Source organism: Zychaea mexicana (assembly GCF_025766255.1).
Source record: "Zychaea mexicana strain RSA 1403 chromosome Unknown BDB00scaffold_31, whole genome shotgun sequence".
Classification (NCBI taxonomy): Eukaryota; Fungi; Mucoromycota; class Mucoromycetes; order Mucorales; family Lichtheimiaceae; genus Zychaea; species Zychaea mexicana.
Genome location: NW_026516694.1, coordinates 311,174 through 333,335, shown reverse-complemented (window position 1 = coordinate 333,335; position 22,162 = coordinate 311,174). Strand labels below are relative to the sequence as shown.

Below are 22,162 nucleotides of genomic sequence, written 5' to 3'. Positions count from 1 at the left end.
ATGCGGGGGAAACCAAAACCCGCTCAAAAGATGGTTAGTTCATGGCACTCAGATTACTCTTAGGTGCCGCTACATCATACATACTTAACGCTGCTCTTAAAAAGTATCTTACGTATTGACATCACTGACATGAGTGAGAGATGGCTTATAGAAGTTGTTTACTGTAAATCTGTAAAATCTGTATTATTCTTTACGTTGACCAACTGAATCATCGTCGTTTAATTCTGCTTCCGCCAGCGAAAGATTCAGCTGTGTGTTATGGTATAAACATTTCCCGCCACTAGTAGTATGTACACATCAGTAGTGCTAACTGGCAGTTGCCTTGTACATTTGAGAGAACAAACACTGCCCTCAGTCTTAATGCATTTTTTGGTCATGCATGGCTTACTCAAAATGTTGTCATACATATAAGCTAGTATGAGCTCCCTCGTGATTATGTAAATTTTGTTACGGGGTCGCTTCTCCTGCAATTCTTTATTACTCATATGATCTGAGCAAAACATTCTCAGCTCAGAAAGAAAATAAGTGGAGAAGTCACCCCAACTTTCGTGGTACCCACATCGTGGCCCCGTACATGATACGTCGGTGAGTGCGAGTATGTGGGGTGGCGCCATTTTAAAGAGCTCAGCCGTGGTTTCCCTGTTTCCCTGTTTCCCTGAGCCTAGATTACGTAAATCTTGCCGTGAGAAAAGCGGAGTGATTTATAAAAACCCTGAATTTTTAAGCTTACTTGGGCCCTTTCCCTTCTATTTCCCTTCCACCCACACACACAAACTCACATACCGACAAACAAATTAGATGCACACTGCAATGATCACCGACATTAACAATGTACCTATTGACCAAGCCTTGAAGGAGAATGGCTATGTTATTGTGGATGGCCTCATTCCCGATGCTATGGTGCAACGCTTGAAGGATGCTTGCGAGCGCAGCATCAACAAGGCCCGAACCGGACAGTGGAAGCATTGCCGCTTTGTTGGCACCCAATTCCCCCCATGGACCGAAGGTACTGATGTATGTAAACACACACTAGCTTTTAACATAAAAAGCAAATGCAGCCCACTCACATACGCATACACGTGATATCATTGCAGGTGTGGGGCGTGCAGCATCTTTTGCATCCTGATCTGCAGGAAACCGTCTTTGCCGAGTGGTATGGTTCGCCAAAGCTTGTTGAAGCTGTGTGCCAGCTCCTGAGCACCACTACCGACAGCCTGCAAATGGGTAAATAATATTACAACCGCCCATTAGTGTGCTCTCATTCTCTTTTTCTGTGAATGCTTATTTCCTTTTGTTAATGTATTTAAATTCAACAGAGTTGTTCAATCTTCTTATTAATCCCGAAGAACGTGATTTCGACTTAACATGGCACCGCGACGCTGTTCCTGCTGAAACACCCAAGGAGCAAGAAAAGGAAAAGCTCGAGATTCCTCATTACGGCACGCAATGGAACACGTAAGTTTCCTAGTTCATTCTTCCCTCTTAGTTTTTTCAGCATTCCACAAAGTGGCTCTGACAACGATTCGCAACGATAACAGTGCACTTTATGACGACGCGTGTTTGTTCGTGGTACCAAAATCACACCGCCGTGTCCGAACATCGGAGGAGCGAGATATTACCATCAATGATCCCAAGAGCCACAACATGCCCGGTCAACTACAAGTGCACTTGAAGCCTGGACAGACCGTCTTTTATGACAACAACATTTTGCACCGTGCTGCTTACTTCAAGTCGTCGAAGCGCGCCACATTGCATGCTTCCATGGGAACCATCGACGGCGGTCATCACCGCGCTGCCACTATTTTCCAACATGGTTTGGATTGGATGGATACTGACGCTTTCCGCCAACAATTGCCTGAATCCCTCAAAACTCCTTACTCTAACGTCTGTGCCATGGCTGCTCGTTCCAATGAAGGCAAATTTGCCGTAAAGCCAATTCATGAGGGATTGTAAATATAAAACACCCATTTTTTATATCTTTTTTCCTTTTTTTCCCTTATAGCATAAGTAGTAAACAAAGTTGTAGTATCTGTAATCATGGTAATATAATAACACAGTCGAGCAGAGCAATGATGAGTTTCTTTTTTACATATATGTGCGGTAGTGATGGTGGTCGTAGTAGGTCGGTTTGGCTTGGTTTAAAAGGCATAGTCTAATTCTCCTTCAGAGCTCTACATACAAATTACCATAAACATGTGTTATTAGTCAACTCAATTAATGTCTGGTTGGTAAAAGATGCACAACTTACATCTTCGTCCGGGCTAGATAATATATGCAAGTTTGATTTATGTAAAAGATGATAAAAGAGATTTAGTTGATGAAGAAAGCAAGATCCAAAAAGTACTCCCGTAACCACGTTTCTCAACTTACACATCACCTAGCGCGACTTGGAGTTCTCGCACCCGTTCGCGGAGGGAATTTTTGTTATCAACCAATTGTCGTATGTAATCGGCAGCTAAGCAGAATGAAGAGGAGAAACAGCACGTCAGCTTATATGCCTATATGCAAATACACATTATGCAAAACAAGATTTGCATGTGATTTACTAATATAATAATCATTACATTTTTGCAGGATCAGTGATTCGCTGCGATGACAGTGACTGAGCGTGGGGACAATATCAACCAACTGGTCGAACCCTATACGAATATTGGCACGTCGTTTTTGCTCAGATGCAATATGGTTGGCCTTCTTCTGTGCGTCGCTCAAATACTCGTGCGGTGGCTTTCTCCCGCGACCATCTCCTCTTGACTTGGGCACCGGATCGTCAATGTATTCGCTTTTTCCTGGTGCTGCTCCAGACGCGGACGAGGAAGGTGATGATGGTTCTGCTATTGTTTGCACACGTTCACCCACGCGGTACTTTCGTCTTTCGATTTTGCCTGGCTTTTCACCGACAGGCGTTGTGGTCCTTCGGCGCACTGTTGTAGTTGAACGAGAGCTGGATGAAGCCGCTTGTTCGGGTATCGGGAGAAGACTGATTTGATTACTGGAAGTTGAAGAGAACATGGTGTTTGTGGAATAAGGCGAGGACAATAGTACGGGTGTTGGCGATGCTTTATTTATCCAATTAAAGATTCACATTATGTCAGGAAATTATTTCCTGTCTTGGCACATCAGTTCTGAGTATACTTTGTATAAACGAGCTTACATGGAGAAGGTTCTTCACCGCCGGGGCCACCACCGCTTACAACACCGCTCATAGGATGATGATGCTGTGGGTGACCACTGCCACCAGCATGTTCTAGTCCATCCAGGAACGTCTGCAGCTGTTCCTGCTCCGTGTCTGAGAACAAGTTGCTAGGTACCTGTATTGTCCTACTGTCTGCTTGTGAACCTGACAAGAAAAATGACATTCCGAATCACGATCAGTTCCCACTTATGCGCCCTACTTTCTGGTCGTGAATGTTGATTCCAAAACATGGCGCAAAGCAATTTACCTCTTGCTTGATTGGCGGCATTTTCAGACATTAGGTATATACGAAAGAGAACAACTAGTTTATATGACAGAATAAGGGAAGAACAGCGAAATACGGTCTACATGGAGAATAGGCATGTGAAGATGAATTGGTGGTGGTACAAAATGTACAGCTTTACGGACCAGCTTATTGGCAACACCGGAGTGCCTTTTTCGGGCAAACGTCTTAGCAACAACCGATCCCCGCGCCAATTTCGCGAGCGAGACAAGAGTGGTTTCCGAACAAGTGTATGTACAGCGTGGGGAAAATTATGGGCTCTGGGTTGTTGTTGTCGGGGCCAAGGGCATGTCGCCTTGGTTTTTAACGCGTCCCATGTCAGTGATCATAGGGTGGACGAGTCAAAAATAAAGACACACAGACGCTTTTGAGAATGAATGAAAGAATGGTGGTGTGATTTCGATAGTTTCATAGTTCAATACAGTATATACAAAAGAGAAAAAGCAGGAAAATAACACTTAAAAGGTAAAGAGCGTAAAAAGATCGCCCTTAATAGAATCCAATGGCATGTTTTTGTTACAATCCGAATATCATGACAAATCGTATAATGTTAAACACAGTTTTCGTGGATGAGTCCGATAAATACCGATGTCATCTTGCTATGTAGTCGCCGTAAATTAGCATATTATATGTATGCTACACAGTGTCAGCATGCTCTGAAGAATAGCATCTATTCTGTGGTTTTAACCAGCTCTGTATACGAGAATTTTCAATGTATGCGACTCGTGGCGTATATGCCCTACATATTTGCATATGCCCAAGGCGTTCATTTTTAGAAAGAACTTGAACCAATGAGCTGGTACATAAATAAAATATTGATGATCACAAGAGCAAAAATCATTAGGATACACCCAATACTAGACTAGTTTCGAAAACACATATATACAATGTCACCTCATTATTATGTATTACAAAAGATCTGCGAATGATCGATTCACTGCCTTATTAACTATGTAGTTTAAGGCGAAAGCTACCATAAAGGCTTATCAAGCTTCCCTGGTGTAACAATTGTCATAAGCAAAAGGAAAGGGAAACCACTCAACTCTGAATCCTGTGGTATTAAGGCAGAATCCTGAACATTGAATTTTTTTTCTGAGAACTAAAAAGCTCGTAGCATATCTTACGCACTATGATGTATGACTGAAGAAAGAGGTCGAAAATACATTCATAGCCCGTCTCTGTACTTTTCACGGTATGATGTAGCAAGCACGATTAGTCTTTATATCACGTCTGCAGCGTAGAAATTGATACGTATATTACACATTTTTTTTTCTTGGTTAGAGAAAGCAATGGTGGCATCTTATTTCGTCATTCTGACTGTGGAAGGCTCTCGATAGTAACAGACACAAAGATGGGTCCTGCCTTCCTTTTCAGGAGGTTTGCCGATATTAATTACGATTCTACTTCTGGGTGGGCTGAGATAATCATATGAAACCTACAATCAAAAAATGTCCCATTCACGCGAGCGGCTATGTATCTCCCCAAGAAAAACCTTCATCGTCGTCTCTGCGGTGAATGATAATCTCTGAGAGTCTTGTTATTCAGGTTTACCTTTCTCGAACAAAGAAGAAAAGTAACACGTTGAGACGAAATATAACGTAAAAAGGTAATTTTATGCTAGTGCGCACGCGTGTACTGTACGTGGAAATAATTAAGCTTCACCCGCGTATAAAGTTTTACGGGTGTGATGAGTCATGTACTATAAAAATGAAATGTGATAATATACACTATTTCGAGCTATGTCTATATATTATGTAGAGAGCGCCAAATGATAGTTATGGAATGAAGTAGAAATACAATGTAAATCAACATCAAAATATGTGATGATAAGTGTTATCTTATATAGAAAATAGAAAAAGGCGAACGCTTTATCAACGATGGAAAATTGAACCAGCATATATCTCCATTCTCTGTTTCTTTTTCACCATCTCGTGGAAAAATAGTGCTTTATGACGGCCTAGATGAAAAGAAAATGGCAGCCTTCTTAGTCGAAATACACTTAGTGATGATGGGAAGGGATCGTCCAATAAAACATACTCAGGCCAGCACGCCCAAGGAAAAAACAAGCGGTACCCGAGAGCAGCTAAGAGTATATAACACAGATGCGAACCAGACCGTCGACCGCTGCTTTCGACCCAAAGTATAAACGAAAATCGAGGCTAACTGGTTATCGATATACAACGTGTTTCAACTTCAGCAGTGACAAATTGAGGTGGTTAAACACAATCCTATAGTAATATGTCGCCCACACAATGAAAAACCTCCAATTTATTGACAACGGATGTTATCACATATATGCCAGTGTTGTTTACAAAGTGCTCCATTTAAATATGTCGTTGCTAAGGAATGATGGAGGGGTACTGAGAATCAAAAACTGTGTATACGCTTATATATTAAGGTAAGCATTTATCTGTGCCGTCTCCATCCGTTTTACAAGATGTGGGAGCGCAGCAATTTGATGTGAGCGGATTATTAGTACTAAAACATTGTTCGCCTTGAGCCATACAGGTTCCGTCAGCAGAGACAAGCAGAAAACCATTCATCATCGGCACGGTTAATGTTAAAATGAAAAGGTACTGAAGCGAACGAAGCAAAACCATTGCCAAGTGAAGAGAAACAAGTATGCTACAAAAAGAAGTAATTTAGTGAGTTTCATGAATATACTCGCGTCAGTGCATTAGTTTTATGAAGTACGGCTTACATGTAGAAGCTATCAAGAAGAGATCGTCTAGCTTTCTATACGGTTCGGTATCCTCTTTTATAGCCAGTTGTTGACCAATACAAGGAGAAGAGGCAGTACTCTTCTTGCGGATCAGAGGCTCACCTTTTTGTGTGATACAAGAAACAGGAGTAAGAAATATATAAATGTGCCAGGAACATGTGTTTGTCTTTGATCTATGTTCCTCCTTAAATGTCTGCAGCTTCCCTCGCAGCGTGGCATACATTTTGAATACTTGTGATCTGAAATAGTTACAGCAATGACTGAATGACTGAAAGATGCTCGCTTAAAGCAAGATAACCCAATTGAGATGATAGTCTTGTGCCACATTCAGCGATCGTTTATATCTTTATATGAGTGGGTGCTACTGTAGGTCACTATAGATGTACGCTTGATGAAACATTGAAATTACTTTGAAAAGAGCAAGAGATCATGTACATACCGTAGTCGCTTCGTTAACGCTCTCATGTCCTTTTCATTTAATATGTTTTCAGTAATATGTAGGAACACTTAACTTTCTCAAAATGTGGGTAGTATATGTTAGAAGCGTGTATATCGGCTTTCCTGTTTTCTTCTCGCTCTACGTATGTGGTATCAGCCTTTACTTTTTCTGATTGTCTCGGTCGATATTTTCCCTGCAATGATCGCCACACAAGCGTGCAATGTCTGTACCACTATTTGATTACTGCTGAGTAGTAGTTCGAAACGGTGCATAATACCCAAAACCATGGTATGTTTACATGAATAACTTTTATACAACATCGTGAAAACCAGAACATATATATTTACAATATTTAATAGGCTTTTTTTCTAGAAAGCAACTATTTAGGAACGGTAATCGCCGTTGATGGTAACATATTCATGGCTAAGATCGCAAGTCCAGAACTTGGTTTCGCTTTGACCGAGACCGAGGTTTACTTCAATAACAAGATCCTCCATTTTGAGAATTTCAGAAGCACGGTCTTCATCAACAACCTCAGGTTCACCCGTAATCATCAACTTTAAGGCTTCTGAACCGTCAGTAGGGACAAAGCTTACACTGACTTTGGTGGCATCGACAGGAATACCGCTGTGACCCAAGCTGGCGCAGATACGACCCCAGTTAGCATCTTGGCCATACAAGGCAGTCTTAACAAGCATGGAGGTGGAGATGTGCGACGCTGCTTGCTTGGCGTCTTCGAAAGAGTTGGCGCCCTATTTATTTCAATACGTTAGCTTTAGAGTCGACCTAAATAAAAACAACCCACAATCATGCTATCCGAGCGTGTTTCTCATCTTACCTTGACATGGATAGTGACAAATTTCGTAGCTCCCTCACCGTCACGGACAACAAGTTGTGCCAAATCAGCAGCGAAAGCAGTAAGCTGATCGCGGAATATCTCATAAGCTGGTCCTTCGCTTTCGATTCTAGCACCGCTAGCGCCGTTGGCCAAAACAGAAATGGTATCGTTGGTGCTCATATCACCATCCACACTGATTGAGTTGAAGCTTCGGTCAGTGGCGTACTTGAGCGCCTTGTTCAAAAGGGTGGGTTCGACGTAGGCATCTGTAACCATGAAACCGAGCAGGGTTGCCATATTGGGATGGATCATTCCAGCGCCCTTGGTGATACCTGCCATCGTCACGGTCTTACCATCCAAAACAAACTGGCCAGAACGCAGCTTGGGGAACGTATCCGTAGTCATGAAAGCTTCGGCGCACTTCATCCAACCATCTTGGTGTTCGTTTGATAGTTGCGTGTAAGCGTCACGAATACCGGCTTCGATTTTCTCAATGGGCAGTTGCTGGCCAATGACACCCGTGGACATTGTCAATGCACTGGCTGAATGGTTGACCAAGCTGTCGACCGTGTTGCGCATGCGCTTGGCATTTTCAAGACCTTGTTGACCTGTCACGGCATTAGCACAGCCTGAGTTTGTCACGACACCAAACAACGCGCTGCTGTTTTCTGCAAGGGTAGCCTGGCTCACAAGGACCGGGGCGGCCTTGAATGCGTTTGTAGTGAATACGGCAGCACCGGAGCAAGGGCGATCAGAGATAATGAGGGCAACGTCCTTGTTGCCATTCTTTTTGACACCACAGTGCACACCGCCGGCGCGGAATCCGGCAGGGTAAACGCCAGAGTTGGGAATGAGAGCTTGCTTGGTGCTGGTTAAATGAGAGTAGTTGCTGGTCGAGTATAATCGTCGTTGGACTTGACCGCGGACACCCCCGACACTGGCTCGGAGCATGGACAACATTATGTATATATGTATTTATTTGTAGTTGCTAGTGGCAATGGAGGTAGTAGTAGCAGTAGGAACAACCGAAAAAAAAAAAATAACAAAGAGTGTTTGATCGTGGATTTATAATTGCCGCCCAAGTTGCCTTATAAAGAGTGAGTCATCTTCGATCCAGCATTCGAAAAGCAGCAATGGACCTAATTATATCCAAGTTTTTGGTACTATAAACATGTAACGATGACACATCCTTATTAATCCCTTCGTTGAAAACTTGCTAATCTCTTTAGCACTGTCTGTATCGACAAAGCTGTAACCATCATCCAAAGTCCAATAATCTCTGATCTACTGCCTTTTTTGAGCTTTGGTTGTAAATAACCTACTAAACTCCAAAGGAAAACTTACAATAATCAACAATAGACATGCCTTAAGCTAGAAGATCGTATAGCATTGTTTGTGTCTGCGGCTATGTTGCTTCGTCTCGCTTTATACCTTGGATTGTTGTATTATCCTTGAAAGTTGTCTTACAGTGAATGGTGGTGGGGTGAAGTGGCGGAAGAAGCTTGTGTTTGAAGCAATCTTCCCCCCTCTGCGTCCCCCGGATAACGCCAAATACGCGAGTCGGACATTATTACGCGACACGAAAATTCAAAAACGCGCCTTGGTTCTTTTTTTTTTTTCACCTCTCACAAAACCATGGCAAACGACGGATCCCAAGATACTGAAATGCCTGATGTCAGTCCTACTCAGGATGTCGCCTTCAAACGACGCAAAATTCGACACGACGGCCCACAATTAGAGAAACAAACTTCCTCTGCGTTTGAACAGGAATTGAACGAAATGGTGGTTGACGGTGGTAATGACACTGTGCTTTTTTTTTTTGAATGATCTTTGTAGAGAGATCGCGCGCGTGGTTAAAACAGTAGATTCTTTACTTCTAGGTGATCATATTAAAGTGAATTTGGCTCGTCCACCCGCTCCAAAGATCGAGCCAACAAAGGATAGAATAGGTAAATGACCTACAAGAAAAAATAAGGGGGGAAAGGGGGGTGTGGAGGAGGTCAAGTTTTTTCTGTCTTTGTTTGCTAATAGGGTAAAATACAGTGTTCCAACAGATTGAAGCGGACGAGTATATGGATTATAACGAACGAAAACCAGTTGTGCGCTTCTATGGTGTTACTGCGGTAGGCAACTAGAAACTCATGTTTCATTATCCTTAACAATACAGAGACCGATGATTTATTAAAGGTGTGTATATCTCTATAGAGCGGAAACAGTGTTGTATGCCATGTTCACGGCTTTCTGCCGTACTTTTACTTTCCAGCACCAGTCGGTCTGCAAAAGAAACATCTTCCTGCTCTTCAAGCCTCGCTTTCGGTAAAGAAGCAAAAACAAAAAAAAAAAGGAGAAGCGTGGTTATTTAACGATTTAACTCTCTCTGGGTGTGTTGTTGTCAAAATCCGGTCTGACCATGGAAACAAAAACGATTCTTTTTTTTCTTCTCGTAGTCGGCACTAGGCAACTCATACATGATACAAAATGTCGATATCGCTATGAAAAAAAGTTTGTATGGTTACCGTGGTGATCATAAATCGCCCTTTGTCAAGGTTACATTGGGCGATCCCAAGGATATCCCCAAGGCAAGGAGTAAAGTGGAGATGGGTTTCACAGTGCCTGGTTTGGATCGCATTTGTCGTGCCGAAACAACATTTGAAAGCAACTTGGCATTCTTGTTGCGATTTATGATTGACCAAAAGGTATATTTTATGATGTGGGATTATCTATCAGGAGAGAGAGAGTGTGTGTGTGTGTGTGCGTGTATGATTATTTCTCAACTTTATGCTTTTCATGCAATTTCCAGGTCACGGGCTCAAATTGGATTGAACTTCCAGCAAGGACTTGGTCTTTTGTGGAAAATCCAATCTCAGAAGCGCAATATGAAGTCAAGACATCGTAAGTCTGAGCATGTGCCCAAAATCTGTCTTTCAATGTACGCTAAAAATCTACCAAATCGCTTAATAGCTATGACAAGTTTATAAGTCATCAACCTGAAGGCGATTGGTCCGGTATGGCACCACTCCGTATTCTGAGCTTTGATATTGAATGTGCTGGTCGGAAAGGTGTGTTTCCTGAGCCGGATAAGGATCCTGTTATCCAAATTGCATCTGTGGTCAAGATTCAAGGCGAAAGCACACCGTTTGTTCGTACTGTCTTTACGCTAGATGAATGTGCGCCCATTGTTGGCACGGACGTGCGCGTTTTCTTCAACGAAGGTGAACTTTTACAACAATGGAGAGACTTTGTCGCTGAGGTAAGCTTATCATTTAAAATTAAAAAAAAAAAGAGAGAGAGAGAGAGAGACTCATTCCGTAATGTCCATCACTAGGTGGATCCTGATGTTGTTATTGGCTACAACATTACAAATTTCGATTTCCCGTACCTGCTTGACAGAGCCAAGCATTTAGGTGTAACCAAATTCCCATACCTGGGCAGAGTTCGAGGTACCTGTTTCTACACTCCACAAGATTGTTATCCCGGAAAGAAAAAATTGTAGGGATAAAGCTAACTATTCCATGAATGACAGGTACACGAACGGAGGCTCGAGACACAAAGTTCTCGTCGAAAGCATACGGTACACGCGAAAACAAATCCATCAATCTCGAAGGCCGTCTTCAACTTGATTTGTTACAAGCCATCCAACGTGATTACAAGCTGCGCTCGTATACCCTCAATTCAGTCTGTGCTCATTTTCTGGGTTAGTTGTTGTAAAAAAAAAGAGAGAAAAAAAAGGGCCCTTCCCTACTTATTAGAGCTAGAGAAAAAAAAATATGGGATACTCACACCTGTGTTACACATATGCAGGCGAACAAAAGGAAGATGTCCATCACTCGATTATCACAGAACTTCAAAACGGAAACTCAGAAACGCGTCGACGTCTCGCCGTCTACTGTTTAAAGGTAAAAAACCATTTATTGCTAGGTTTACTATATGTTTTTTGCATAGTGTCGATCCACATTTTGAAATCTATATATACCACTCCGTTATGCGGTTATTTATTTTAGGATGCTTTCTTACCATTACGATTGATGGACAAGTTGATGTTGTTATTCAACTATACGGAAATGGCCAGAGTCACTGGTGTGCCTTTCAATTATATTCTCGTACGAGGACAACAAATCAAGGTCGTTTCTCAGCTGTACCGTCGAGCACTCGAGCAAGATCTTGTGATTCCTGTTGTCAAATCAGAAGGTTTGCTAACAATTTTTTTTAAAAAAAAATGTATAAAATGCCCAATCCTCACTCACTCTCTCTTTCATTTTCCATAGTGACGGAGGAACAATACGAAGGTGCAACAGTGATTGATCCTGTCAAGGGCTACTATGACATGCCCATCACAACGCTCGATTTCACATCACTGTATCCATCCATTATGCAGGCCCATAATTTGTGTTACACCACCTTGTTATCGAATGATGTCATCCAGAACCTCGGACTTGTCAAAGATGAAGACTATATCGTCACGCCAAACAATGGTGAGTTTTTCTCTCGTTTATGTACACGGGGACCCCATGTGAAAGATTCTTCATGTGTCGGAATAAGCTTTACTAAAACAATGACCTGGCTTGTGATAGATATGTTTGTCAAATCATCGCGTCGTAAGGGCTTGTTGCCGGAAATTCTTGAAGATTTGCTTGCTGCTCGTAAGCGTGCCAAAACCGACCTAAAGAAAGAAAAGGATCCTTTCAAACGTGCTGTACTGGATGGTCGTCAATTGGCTTTGAAGGTATGAATCAATGATACAAACCCGCGAACCACTTTTTTTTTTTTTTTGCTCTCCCAAAACGCGTTCATTGAACTTTTTTGTCAATACATACAGATCAGTGCCAATTCTGTATATGGTTTCACAGGTGCTACTATTGGTAAACTGCCATGCTTGCAAATTTCGTCCAGTGTCACGGCGTATGGTCGACAGATGATTCTCAAAACAAGAGAAGTGAGTTCCACATTACATTGACACAAGAAGAAGCATTTTTGGGGTCAAGACATTAAGATTATTTATTTTCTGTCTTTAGATTGTGGAAAGCCATTTTTCGATCCAAAACGGTTACAAACACAACGCACAGGTCATTTACGGTGACACCGATTCTGTCATGATCAAGTTTGGTGTGGATAATCTAAAAGAAGCTATGGACCTAGGTAATAAGGGTGGCGGATTTCTCGTTTGGTTTTCCTCCATCCATCCATCTTTGCGCGCTCTCTCTCTCTTTCTACGGTTTACTGACAAAACAGATTCGTTATATAGGAAGAGAAGGTGCCAAAATCGTGACTGAACAATTCATCCGACCCATCAACTTGGACTTTGAAAAGGTCTATTTCCCGTATCTTCTCATTAGCAAAAAGCGTTATGCCGGCCTGTACTGGTCCAATCCTGACAAATACGACAAGTTGGATGCAAAGGGTATCGAGGTAAAAGAGATAAAGAGACAACGTGTAGGTAGAAAAAAGAATGATTTTGTTGAATAAGTGCATGATGTATATTAGACTGTTCGACGCGATAACTGCCGTCTGGTATCAAACGTGATTCAAAAATGTCTGGATAAGCTGCTCATTGATCGTGATGTGATTGGCGCCCAAGAGTAAGTTTGATTTGATTTGAATAGACCAAGAAGATGTGTTGTTCTTGACTTGCTCACGGAACAGCAATCGTATAGCTACGTCAAGACCATGATTTCCGAACTCTTACAAAACAGAGTCGATTTGTCACAACTTGTAATTACCAAAGCGCTGAGCAAATCGGATTATGCAGCAAAACAAGCACATGTAGAACTTGCAGAACGTATGCGCAAGCGTGATGCAGGATCAGCGCCTTCCTTGGGTGATCGTGTAGCCTATGTGATTATCAAAGCCAGCAACAACACACCAGCCTATGAACGATCGGAAGATCCACTCTACGTCCTGGACAACAATATACCAATTGATACTCGCTACTATCTCGACAACCAACTTTCAAAACCACTGCTTCGTATTTTTGAACCGATCCTTGGTGACAAAGCCGAAAGTTTACGTGAGGTTCTTTTATCTCCTCCCCTGTGAGGCTTTGACTCGTACAAAATAACTCAAACCGATTCTTTTCTTTTTTTTGTGGATACAGTGAAAGGAGCTCACACGAGAACTGTAAACATTGCAACACCAACAGTCGGCGGTCTTATGAAGTTTGCTGTGAAATCAGCAACTTGCTTAGGATGCAAATCTCCACTTCCACGAGGCGGTAAAGTCATGCTGACACGTAGCTACGTAAAAAAAAAAGTTTCAATTGCTGACTTTAAAAATCCATAGATAACTCTGCCGTGTGTAAAAACTGCAAGCCGAGATTGAAGGAGCTATACCAGCGTCAGGTAACTATTTGATTGGATACGTGCGTGGGTACTGAAAAGCTCAATGGAAAATGTTGTGTCTGTTTGAAAGGTGGAAACGGTCAGTGAACTGGAAACACGATTCTCGCGACTGTGGACACAATGCCAGCGCTGCCAAGAATCACTTCATCAAGACGTGATCTGCTCCAACAAGGATTGTCCTATCTTTTACATGCGTAAAAAGGCACAAAAGGATGCCAAGGAAGCCTGTGATCGTTTGGACCGTTTCAGATACGATTGGTAGAATAGTCAGTCATTGTCTTTCCTTCCCTGTCCAACTTACACAGCATGCATATATACATATAGGGGCATCATCCAACAAATGGAAATTCACTTTGTAGTATGACCCTAAACAGCATTTCTCTTTTTTAATTATTGTTTTATGATAAAGAATTGGGGGCGGGTTGGGGGGGAGAAGAAGACTCTTTGTAGAAAGTGCATACTGCGCTCACATGGATTTAAAACTAACAATAATCATCCTTTTACCACCATAATTCTAGCAGTTCAGTAGTTGTTAATACAATTGTTTGATAACAGATCCATTTGGTGTGTGTGTCTCTGCTGAGTTCACCACCCGCCTTGTGACTAGAAATGGAAAGGCGACATCCGGCTTCAAAGTTGTTATACAAAGCCGAAAAAATTTTTGGGTGCTTGGACTTTACTTAACTCCCAGAAAAAAAAAAGAGCATGGGCAAAAGAAAGCATTCGGAAACTACCACGTCCGAGGGCAAATCGTCCAAATCGTCGCGCAATGTCAAGATCGCCGTGGAAATGCCTCCGGAGGGCGCTGATTCGCCTTACTTGGGTAAACTACACACACATTAGATTCTTTTTGAGTATCCCTCCTCCCCAAAGCAAATTGGTGTTGTTGTTGACAATATACAAATGGATAGCTGCATTCCCCGGTACGAAACCTCCAACCACTACACCATTCACGTCCTATCGATCCAGAGACAAGAGCAGTGACAAGAAACGAGTTGTTGTTGGTGAGACGGACAAGGTGACATTCACCGGCAAAAACCATGGTGAGGATGCACCAGAAAGCTATTGCCAGTGAGTTTCATTTAAGACACTACACACATAACATTTTTTGAGGGAGGAGGAGGAACAACTAAATAAATTGTGTGTGCGGCGGATTTCCCCCCCCCACAGATACCTGGTAGGCGTGTATTCCAAGAGCAAAAACACAGTAACGTTGACACCAGCACCTGTTTTGCGGATGCACCGATCCGTGAAAACGCTTGCACTATCCGACAACACGATCCGCAACAAACAAACCGCGTTCAACGAAGCCAAAACGTCACTGGGTCTTGCGTTTGGCACAGCCAAAGCCAAAAAACAACTCAAGGACGACGAACGCAACGCGGTGCGCGGTGAACAAGTCCAAGATGCCTTGCACGATATGCATCGCGAGATTGGCGAGAGCAGCACGGGCCCGACGCAGGCAGAAATCAAACAGGCCATGCAAGCCGAATTGCCGATTCCAGCACACAATATGGATGCCGCGTCGCCGCAAGAATGCTATGCTATCTCGAGCATTGTGACCGAAGAAGAATTGTTGGCCATGCCTGTCAAGGAATTGATCACGGCCAAGCCGCAACAGCCCAAGGATTTGAACCAGTTCTTGCCATTCGGTTATTCCAAGTTTGTCAATGAACGTATCTTGCACACGTTGAAAGCGTCGGGAAAAGTCGATCGTCCGCGTCTGCGTGTCCTCATGTATATCTCGTACTTGATGGCTTACTTGAATCGAATCAAGCCGTTTGATTTGAAGAATCGTCGCAAGGTTGAAACGGTCATGAAGAATCCGCCCAACGTTATCTTGGATCAGTTAGCCGATCGTTACACTACAAATGATGTGTAAGTACTCTCGCGCGCGCCCCCCCCCCGGTGTGGTGTGGTGTCTAATAATAGTTGTTGTTATGGTGATGATGGAATTGACTGACGACAACCTAAAATAATTCTAGACGCACACCGTTCATGCAAGACAAGATCTTGTGCTATATGATGGTACTTTGTTTGAGCGTCGCAGACTATCAATTGAACCCTGACCTTTTGGCCAGCGATCTGTCATTAAAGCCACTAAAGTAAGTCAACCCCGCGTAAGATTTTGGAGGAGCAGTGGGTTCCTAAGCAGCAGTATTTTTACCCTTAGAATTTCGACTGTGTTACGGAACCTGGGATGCAAAGTGGACACTGTCAAGTCCAAAGCCAATGGAAGTGTCACAAAGAAAGCGTCGCTTGTCGTACCGCTCAAATTCCCGGAAGTGTCAAGGGGCAAGCGCAAGTAGATTGCTTTTACCACCACACAAACACACACACACACACACTCTCTCTCTCCATAAAACACATAAGCACACACACGACATTTCACATTATCTCAACACGTACTACTACTACTCTTCTATACTCCTTCCTGTCTCTCTTTCTTTCTTTCTCTGCTAATCATGCAACATAGCACGCACACACACAGACACATTCTATACATACACACAACAACCCGTTTCCTCCCCCTCCCCATTAGCATTCTTCTTTTTATCTATCACAATTAGAAAAAGAGTTTATTTCTTTTTACAACGTTTGATATAGTACGATTGATTTTTATGTGTCACAAAATGCTAACTTTGGGAGGGACCACACACGTAGAAAAATAGCCGCTACCAAAAAAAAAAAGAAACGGGACCTTCCGAAACGCACACCCACATATACAATCGTATTAGACCGTTCTCTGTAATTATTCTTGATTCCCTCTCAAGACAATACATGTTGGGAGGGGCAGCCATGGACACAGAGACAGACAGACAGAGAGAGAGAGAGAGAGAGACCTTACTTACCAACACCCCCGAATAATAGCAAAGGTTGTCAATTTCATTTTGTAGGGTCCAAGGGCTGGGCTTTATTCTTGCCGCGTAAAAAGGGACGAACAAAAAAGCAAAAGAAGCCCTCGAGGATATGAACTACTCGTGATGGGTCTTTTTTTTGTTCTTTGTTCCTCTCTCTATCACTTGCTTACCATACACGGACGGCTCTGTCAACAACTTTTTTTTTTCATGTTGAGCAAATGCGTTCATACATGTTAAAAAAGAGACGAGAGAGAAAGGCATCAGGGGAACAGACAAAGAATAACATTTTCCACACAAAAACACTCATTGCGGGTTAGAAAGTACATGATATGTCTTTTTTACAAAGCGAGAAAGGCAGAGTTATACTTTCATTCACTCATACACACAGAGTCCATGTAAGAGGTACGTAAGGCAGTCGGTGTGTATATAAAGTGTGTCGGTGTGGGGAGAACAGCCATAGAGAGAGAGAGAGTGACTGGTGTGCTTGTTACCAAAAAGAAAAAATTGGTATATAAACCGAGCAAATCAGTTCTTAGTTTTCTTTCCCCCCCCCTCTCTCTTTCTCTCTCCTTTGCTCTTTTTTTTTTTTTTGTTGGAGCTGAGAGTCGTCGCGACTTTAATTTTTTCTGATACTTTTTACTTCTTTTTACGGCAACTCGCGCTGTGTTGTATTTTACCCACTACTCTTTCCCCTTTCTTTTACTTTTGCAAAGCACTGAACAAGAAACGCGTCCTGTTACTGCCCTGCTGCTGCTGCTCTATCTCTCAAAATTTCTGTTTTTTTATTTCCCTTTCTTTCGTAACACGGTACAATACACACAAACATGCCATTAGACGAGGTACTTTTGTCCACCCCCATGACATCTGTTGTTACTACTACTACCTTGGGTCTCAAGCTGGATTGACTGACTCAAAAGATAATAATGCAGGATGCTTGTGTGATCTGTGAGGGTGATCGTTCCACCAACAAGAATCCCATCATGTTCTGTGACGGCAGAGGTAAAAGAAAAATAGTCTCTCTCTTTTACAAACCTATCAACAAATTCCCTTGTTTTTGCTAATCCCCCCTTGTGTATATAGGATGTGATGTTCCTGTGCATAAAGGTAAAAAACCATGAAACAAAAAAAAAAAAGATAAAAAAAGCTAAAAAAAAAACGCATAATTTCCCCAGATTGTTACGGCGTCGATGATGTTCCCGAAGGGGAATGGTACTGTCAACGCTGCGAAGCCAGGCGGAATGGAAAACCTGCTGTACAGTATTATCATCAGTTGTTGGTTGTTGGCTTTTTTTGCATGAAAAAATAGAAAACTCATCCTTGATAAATGTTCATACTATGAAGCGAATCGTATGCTGTCCAGTGCAGACTGGCGCACTAAAGACAACAGTAAAGGCGGGCAATTTCATCCACATTGCATGTGCCAAGTGGAACCTGGACATCGATCATGAAGCAGAACCCTACGATGTTGACAAGGCCTCCATGGATCAGCATGTGAGTAAAAGTATTTTTTGCGAGTCCGACTCTTCTTTTTTGTGAGACTCACTGGTGACAAACACCTTGGCACTATGGCTACTGTTAGACATGTTTTCTCTGCGAAAAACCAAAGGGTATCTGTATCCAATGTCAAGACAACTCTTGTAACAAGTAAGTTTTTTTGACAACCACCCCTATAAAAAAGATGACACCTATTCACCAACAGTTTCTTTTTTTCTTAAAACAGGTGGTTTCATTCTACCTGTGCCATTGATGCCGGCCTCATTGCTGTGACGAAAAAGGTGCCTGAGAGTTATTTGCCTCGATGCAATGACCACCAGCCTCAAGAGGTCATTCACAAGCGTCTGGTACGTCGTCATGGTGATAGCAGTGCTAGTTCTGGCGTAGCAAAGAACAAGAGAACGTTGCGACGCAAGGGACGATTGATGACCAAACGAAACATGATGGAGACAAGCAGTTCTGAACAAGAAGACAATGATGACCAAGACGAAAATGAAGATGAAGATGACGAAGATGATGATGACGACGATGATGATGATGACGACGATGATGATGATGACGACGACGACGATGACGATGTTGAAGAACCGGAAGAAGAAGAAGAAGAAGAAGATAGTGATGACATGGGCACCAGCACACGAAGAAAGCAGCGACAGCAACACACCAAAAGTGCTGGCAAAAAGAACAAGGAAAAGGCTACGCCTATCAAAAAGCGACGTGCCACCGCTCCACACGGGAAAAAGGGTGGGCCAATCAGATTGTTTATGAGTGACCAAAGTGATTCCGACGATGATCATCAGATGGGACGTGCCAGCGGTGCCAACGGTAACAAAAACAAGGCCGCCAACACCAACAACACCACTACTACTACCACTACTACTACTCTCAAGAATAACAATGGTAGTAATAACAACAACAACATATCATCCCCATTACCATCACCAGGCGGTATGCTCAGCATGATAGAAGCCAAGCTGAAAAAGAGTCAAATGGAAAAGCAAAAGTTATCGCTGCAGCCACCTCCCTCCTCTAATAACAGCATACCCTTCTCTTCTTCTTCTTCTTCTTCTTCTAATCAACAAGTAACTACACCCATCTCTGCCACAGCTCCAGCTCTTCCATTAGCATCATCATCACCATCCATGTTTCCATCAACGACCTTGTCACCTGCTGATGCTGCAGCACCACCTACACCGGGCCTATCGACACCACCTGCAGCAACAACAACAACAACACCATTACAATTACAACAAACTAAGCCGTCGCATGTCTCGTCAACGAACTCAGCACAAACACTACAACCACTACCACCCACGCCACACAAGCAAAAGTTGCCCAACAAGGCTCACCTGATGCCGAACCAAGCGCCACCCAATGGACATGGCAAGAAACCCTCGCCAGTGTTTCGGGATTTGGATGATATTCAAAACGACATTCTTGGCCAGCGACGAGCCACGGTGGGACCGACTACGCCTACAACAACAACAACAACTAATGCTGCTGCTGCTACTACTTCTACTGTTACTACTACTACTACTAGTGCTGCTGCTGCTGCTGCTGCTACATCTGCTAATACAAACATACCCAGTCCTTCGTTGTCCTATGACGCTGTTGCTCCTTCTTTGACAGTGAATGGAGAACGTCGCAATACCCTGCCTGATCGAAAAGCGGCCATCTATCCACCAGGGTAAAGGCATTCTAGGTTCCCCCCCCCCTTTTTTTATACACCATTTGCTGACTGTAATCTCTCTCTAGTCCTCCGCTACAACAACCACAACAACAACAACCACAACAGCCTCGCCAACGATCCATGGAAGGTCCAAACGATATCAATGACTTGCAAAAGCTGTATATCAGGTCAAAGATCACCGAGATTATGGATGAAGTGCTTGCCCAGCCACCACGTAAGTTGTTTTTTTTTTAAAAAAAAGTAGTTTTCCAGAGAAAGGTGCTAATGGAGGGGGATAATATACAACAACAGAAAAAACACCTAGCGATAGCGAGATCTTGCGACACGAAGTGATGCGACTGAAAGAAGAGAACCGACGACTGCAGACGTTCCGCCGGTCTGTGGCCGAAGTGTTTGAAGGGCTCAATGTCAAGGTACCGAGTGGGCTGCCGATCAGCGTGGACAAGATTGAAGACTACGTCAACGAACTGCGGATGATGTTTGTACGAAGTGGCGCGATACGCGATCAAGATTATGCTCGTATCAACCAATGTGTTGAAGACATGATCATTGACAAACTGTAGTAAATAGTCCCCTTTCCCCCCTTCCCTCTCCCTCCCCCGGCCCTTTCCCCAATCGTACATATAAGCATTCTTCCTAAAAAATCACATCCCTTGGTTATACTTGGTTTTCTTTTTTTTTTTTGTCTATTCCCTCACACCCACATCGGTCATCATCCACCCACTGCGCATTATTTCGAAAAAAAAACAAAGAGGTTTTTTTTTTTGTGTTCTATTATCAACGTGCTTTTGCTTTACAAGGAAAAAAAGGGGCTCTCTTTTGTACTATGTGTCATTTAGTGTTTTTTTTATTATTATTATTATTTACTTTCAGTACTGTTCGTAATAGTACCAGTAATAAGAGGAGCAGATGGCGATGATGAGGATGAGGATGAGGATATGCTTTCATGAATAAGAGTAGTGTCGTTGCTCGCAGTATTATCTTTTTGTCGTTGTTCAAACACCAATGATCGCAACACTCGGTTCTAAATGAATAAAAAAAAAGTTTAGCTTTTTTCCTATATCCCATATCAAAAGAGAGAGGGAGAGAGAGAGAAGCTTCAAAATGAATTACCTCTACTTGTAAATCATGTAACTGCCGTTTCAAATCTTCTGCTTCGTTTGATTTCTGTTGGTATTTGGTAGTGAGCGAAGTTTCCATGTGGTGGTATCGTTCTGTTAATTGCTCGTATGCTTGGCGTAAAGAGGCTTGTTGTTCTGTTGCGTTGGCTGTGTTGTCGTCTGTACTGCTCCGTCGTAATAACGGCTCGGGGTAATTACCTTTGTTGTTGTTGGGGCGGTATGGTTGTTGATGACGATAGCCGTAAGGAGAGGAGGAGGGTGATGAGGTAGTGTATTCGGTCGGCGTCTGTTGTTGTTGTTGTTGTTGTTGTGGTGGTGGTGGTGGAGGTAGCACGATGCGGTGTTGGGAAGGAGAGGTGGATGATGATGTGGGCGTCGGTGTATTGTCTGAAGAATCACGGTGGTTGGAGTAGGGGAAATGATGATGATGATGATGATGCGACAGTGATGAAGTAGGTTGTTGTTGTTGTTGCGGAGGAGGAGGAGGAGTTTGTTGGTTGTGGAGTTGGTGGTGGCGTAAATCAAGCTGCGGAATAGGTGGTCGATTATTGGATGGTTGTGGTTGTGGTTGTGGTTGTGGTGGTGTCGTAGCCGTGGCTCCAACATCCGAAGCCGGTGGTGTGTGGCGTGCCTGTTGTTGTTGTTGTTGTGGGTCAGTTTCCTTGCGTCTGTTTTGTCGGTAATGACATGCAGAGCCACCTTCTGTCCGCTGATGTCGATTCAATGCATCCAGTCTTGAGAATGAACGCTCGCACATGCTGCATACATACGGCCGTTCACCCGTATGCAGCTTTTGATGCCGTTTAAGATCGTGCAGCCGTCGAAACTTGGAATCACAAGCATCGCACTAAAGACACACACAAAAACCTGTTAACATGCTTTCTCTCTTTTTTTTTTGACATTGATGTAGAGAACGTGTGTGTGTATTAAAAACTCCCATGCGCTTTAAAAGAGGGGGGAACCAAAAGCCTCCTTCTTCTTCTTACCTTGTAAGGTCGTTCCATCGAATGTGTCGCAAAGTGAGACTTGAGATTATGCGCCCGACTGAACGTTTGGTCGCATTGTGTACACGTGAATGGCTTGGATTGATGAGAGGTATCTCGTCGTTTTGCATTTTGTTGTTTGTTGACGGAAAATGAAGTGTACAAGCCGCCATTGTCATGCGTTGTTTGCTGTTTGGATGGTC

The 22,162-nt window shown here is 43.0% G+C and overlaps 8 protein-coding genes across 8 annotated transcripts; 4 read left to right on the top strand and 4 right to left on the bottom strand.

The window, feature by feature from the left end:
* The first annotated feature begins 741 nt into the window (after window positions 1-741).
* On the top strand, window positions 742-2,393 carry BDB00DRAFT_820791 (uncharacterized protein). Its single transcript, XM_053123330.1, has 5 exons — window positions 742-1,014; window positions 1,095-1,224; window positions 1,317-1,455; window positions 1,539-2,171; window positions 2,249-2,393. The coding sequence occupies exons 1-4, from the start codon at window positions 799-801 to the stop codon at window positions 1,951-1,953; spliced, it is 900 nt and encodes a 299-aa protein (XP_052980346.1). The 5' UTR covers window positions 742-798; the 3' UTR covers window positions 1,954-2,171; window positions 2,249-2,393.
* On the bottom strand, window positions 2,367-3,009 carry BDB00DRAFT_762538 (uncharacterized protein; the record flags this gene model as incomplete). The annotated part of the gene is made up of 2 exons (XM_053119337.1): window positions 2,367-2,455; window positions 2,565-3,009. The coding sequence occupies 2 exons, from the start codon at window positions 3,007-3,009 to the stop codon at window positions 2,367-2,369; spliced, it is 534 nt and encodes a 177-aa protein (XP_052980345.1).
* Window positions 3,010-7,020: 4,011 nt separating this feature from the next.
* On the bottom strand, window positions 7,021-8,435 carry BDB00DRAFT_871829 (ArgJ family protein; the record flags this gene model as incomplete). The annotated part of the gene is made up of 2 exons (XM_053126874.1): window positions 7,021-7,389; window positions 7,476-8,435. The coding sequence occupies 2 exons, from the start codon at window positions 8,433-8,435 to the stop codon at window positions 7,021-7,023; spliced, it is 1,329 nt and encodes a 442-aa protein (XP_052980344.1).
* A 675-nt stretch (window positions 8,436-9,110) lies between these two features.
* On the top strand, window positions 9,111-14,072 carry BDB00DRAFT_871828 (DNA polymerase family B-domain-containing protein; the record flags this gene model as incomplete). The annotated part of the gene is made up of 21 exons (XM_053126873.1): window positions 9,111-9,270; window positions 9,356-9,424; window positions 9,519-9,598; window positions 9,681-9,791; window positions 9,923-10,171; window positions 10,276-10,367; window positions 10,437-10,725; window positions 10,801-10,915; window positions 10,999-11,169; window positions 11,277-11,371; window positions 11,477-11,663; window positions 11,741-11,947; window positions 12,047-12,198; window positions 12,292-12,408; window positions 12,488-12,611; window positions 12,718-12,881; window positions 12,957-13,051; window positions 13,127-13,479; window positions 13,567-13,683; window positions 13,752-13,810; window positions 13,881-14,072. The coding sequence occupies 21 exons, from the start codon at window positions 9,111-9,113 to the stop codon at window positions 14,070-14,072; spliced, it is 3,198 nt and encodes a 1,065-aa protein (XP_052980343.1).
* Window positions 14,073-14,226: 154 nt separating this feature from the next.
* Window positions 14,227-16,006, top strand: BDB00DRAFT_820778 (RNA polymerase I associated factor, A49-like protein; the record flags this gene model as incomplete). The annotated part of the gene is made up of 4 exons (XM_053123329.1): window positions 14,227-14,633; window positions 14,722-14,881; window positions 14,981-15,688; window positions 15,796-16,006. Coding segments are annotated over exons 1-4 (1,105 nt in total), but the record flags the coding sequence as incomplete, so codon positions are not given.
* A 1,242-nt stretch (window positions 16,007-17,248) lies between these two features.
* On the top strand, window positions 17,249-20,621 carry BDB00DRAFT_820770 (PHD-zinc-finger like domain-containing protein). The gene is made up of 9 exons (XM_053123328.1): window positions 17,249-17,510; window positions 17,601-17,670; window positions 17,752-17,775; window positions 17,844-17,923; window positions 18,013-18,162; window positions 18,251-18,315; window positions 18,392-19,852; window positions 19,921-20,069; window positions 20,147-20,621. Exons 1-9 carry the CDS (start codon window positions 17,496-17,498, stop codon window positions 20,416-20,418), a joined length of 2,286 nt encoding a protein of 761 aa, XP_052980341.1. The 5' UTR covers window positions 17,249-17,495; the 3' UTR covers window positions 20,419-20,621.
* BDB00DRAFT_820758 (uncharacterized protein) lies at window positions 20,529-21,530 on the bottom strand. The gene is made up of 2 exons (XM_053123327.1): window positions 20,969-21,530; window positions 20,529-20,879 (listed from the first exon to the last, which is right to left on the bottom strand). Exons 1-2 carry the CDS (start codon window positions 21,053-21,055, stop codon window positions 20,715-20,717), a joined length of 252 nt encoding a protein of 83 aa, XP_052980340.1. The 5' UTR covers window positions 21,056-21,530; the 3' UTR covers window positions 20,529-20,714.
* Window positions 21,531-21,688: 158 nt separating this feature from the next.
* On the bottom strand, window positions 21,689-22,037 carry BDB00DRAFT_729897 (uncharacterized protein; the record flags this gene model as incomplete). The annotated part of the gene is made up of 2 exons (XM_053118295.1): window positions 21,689-21,823; window positions 21,963-22,037. Coding segments are annotated over 2 exons (210 nt in total), but the record flags the coding sequence as incomplete, so codon positions are not given.
* Between the last annotated feature and the right edge of the window lie 125 nt (window positions 22,038-22,162).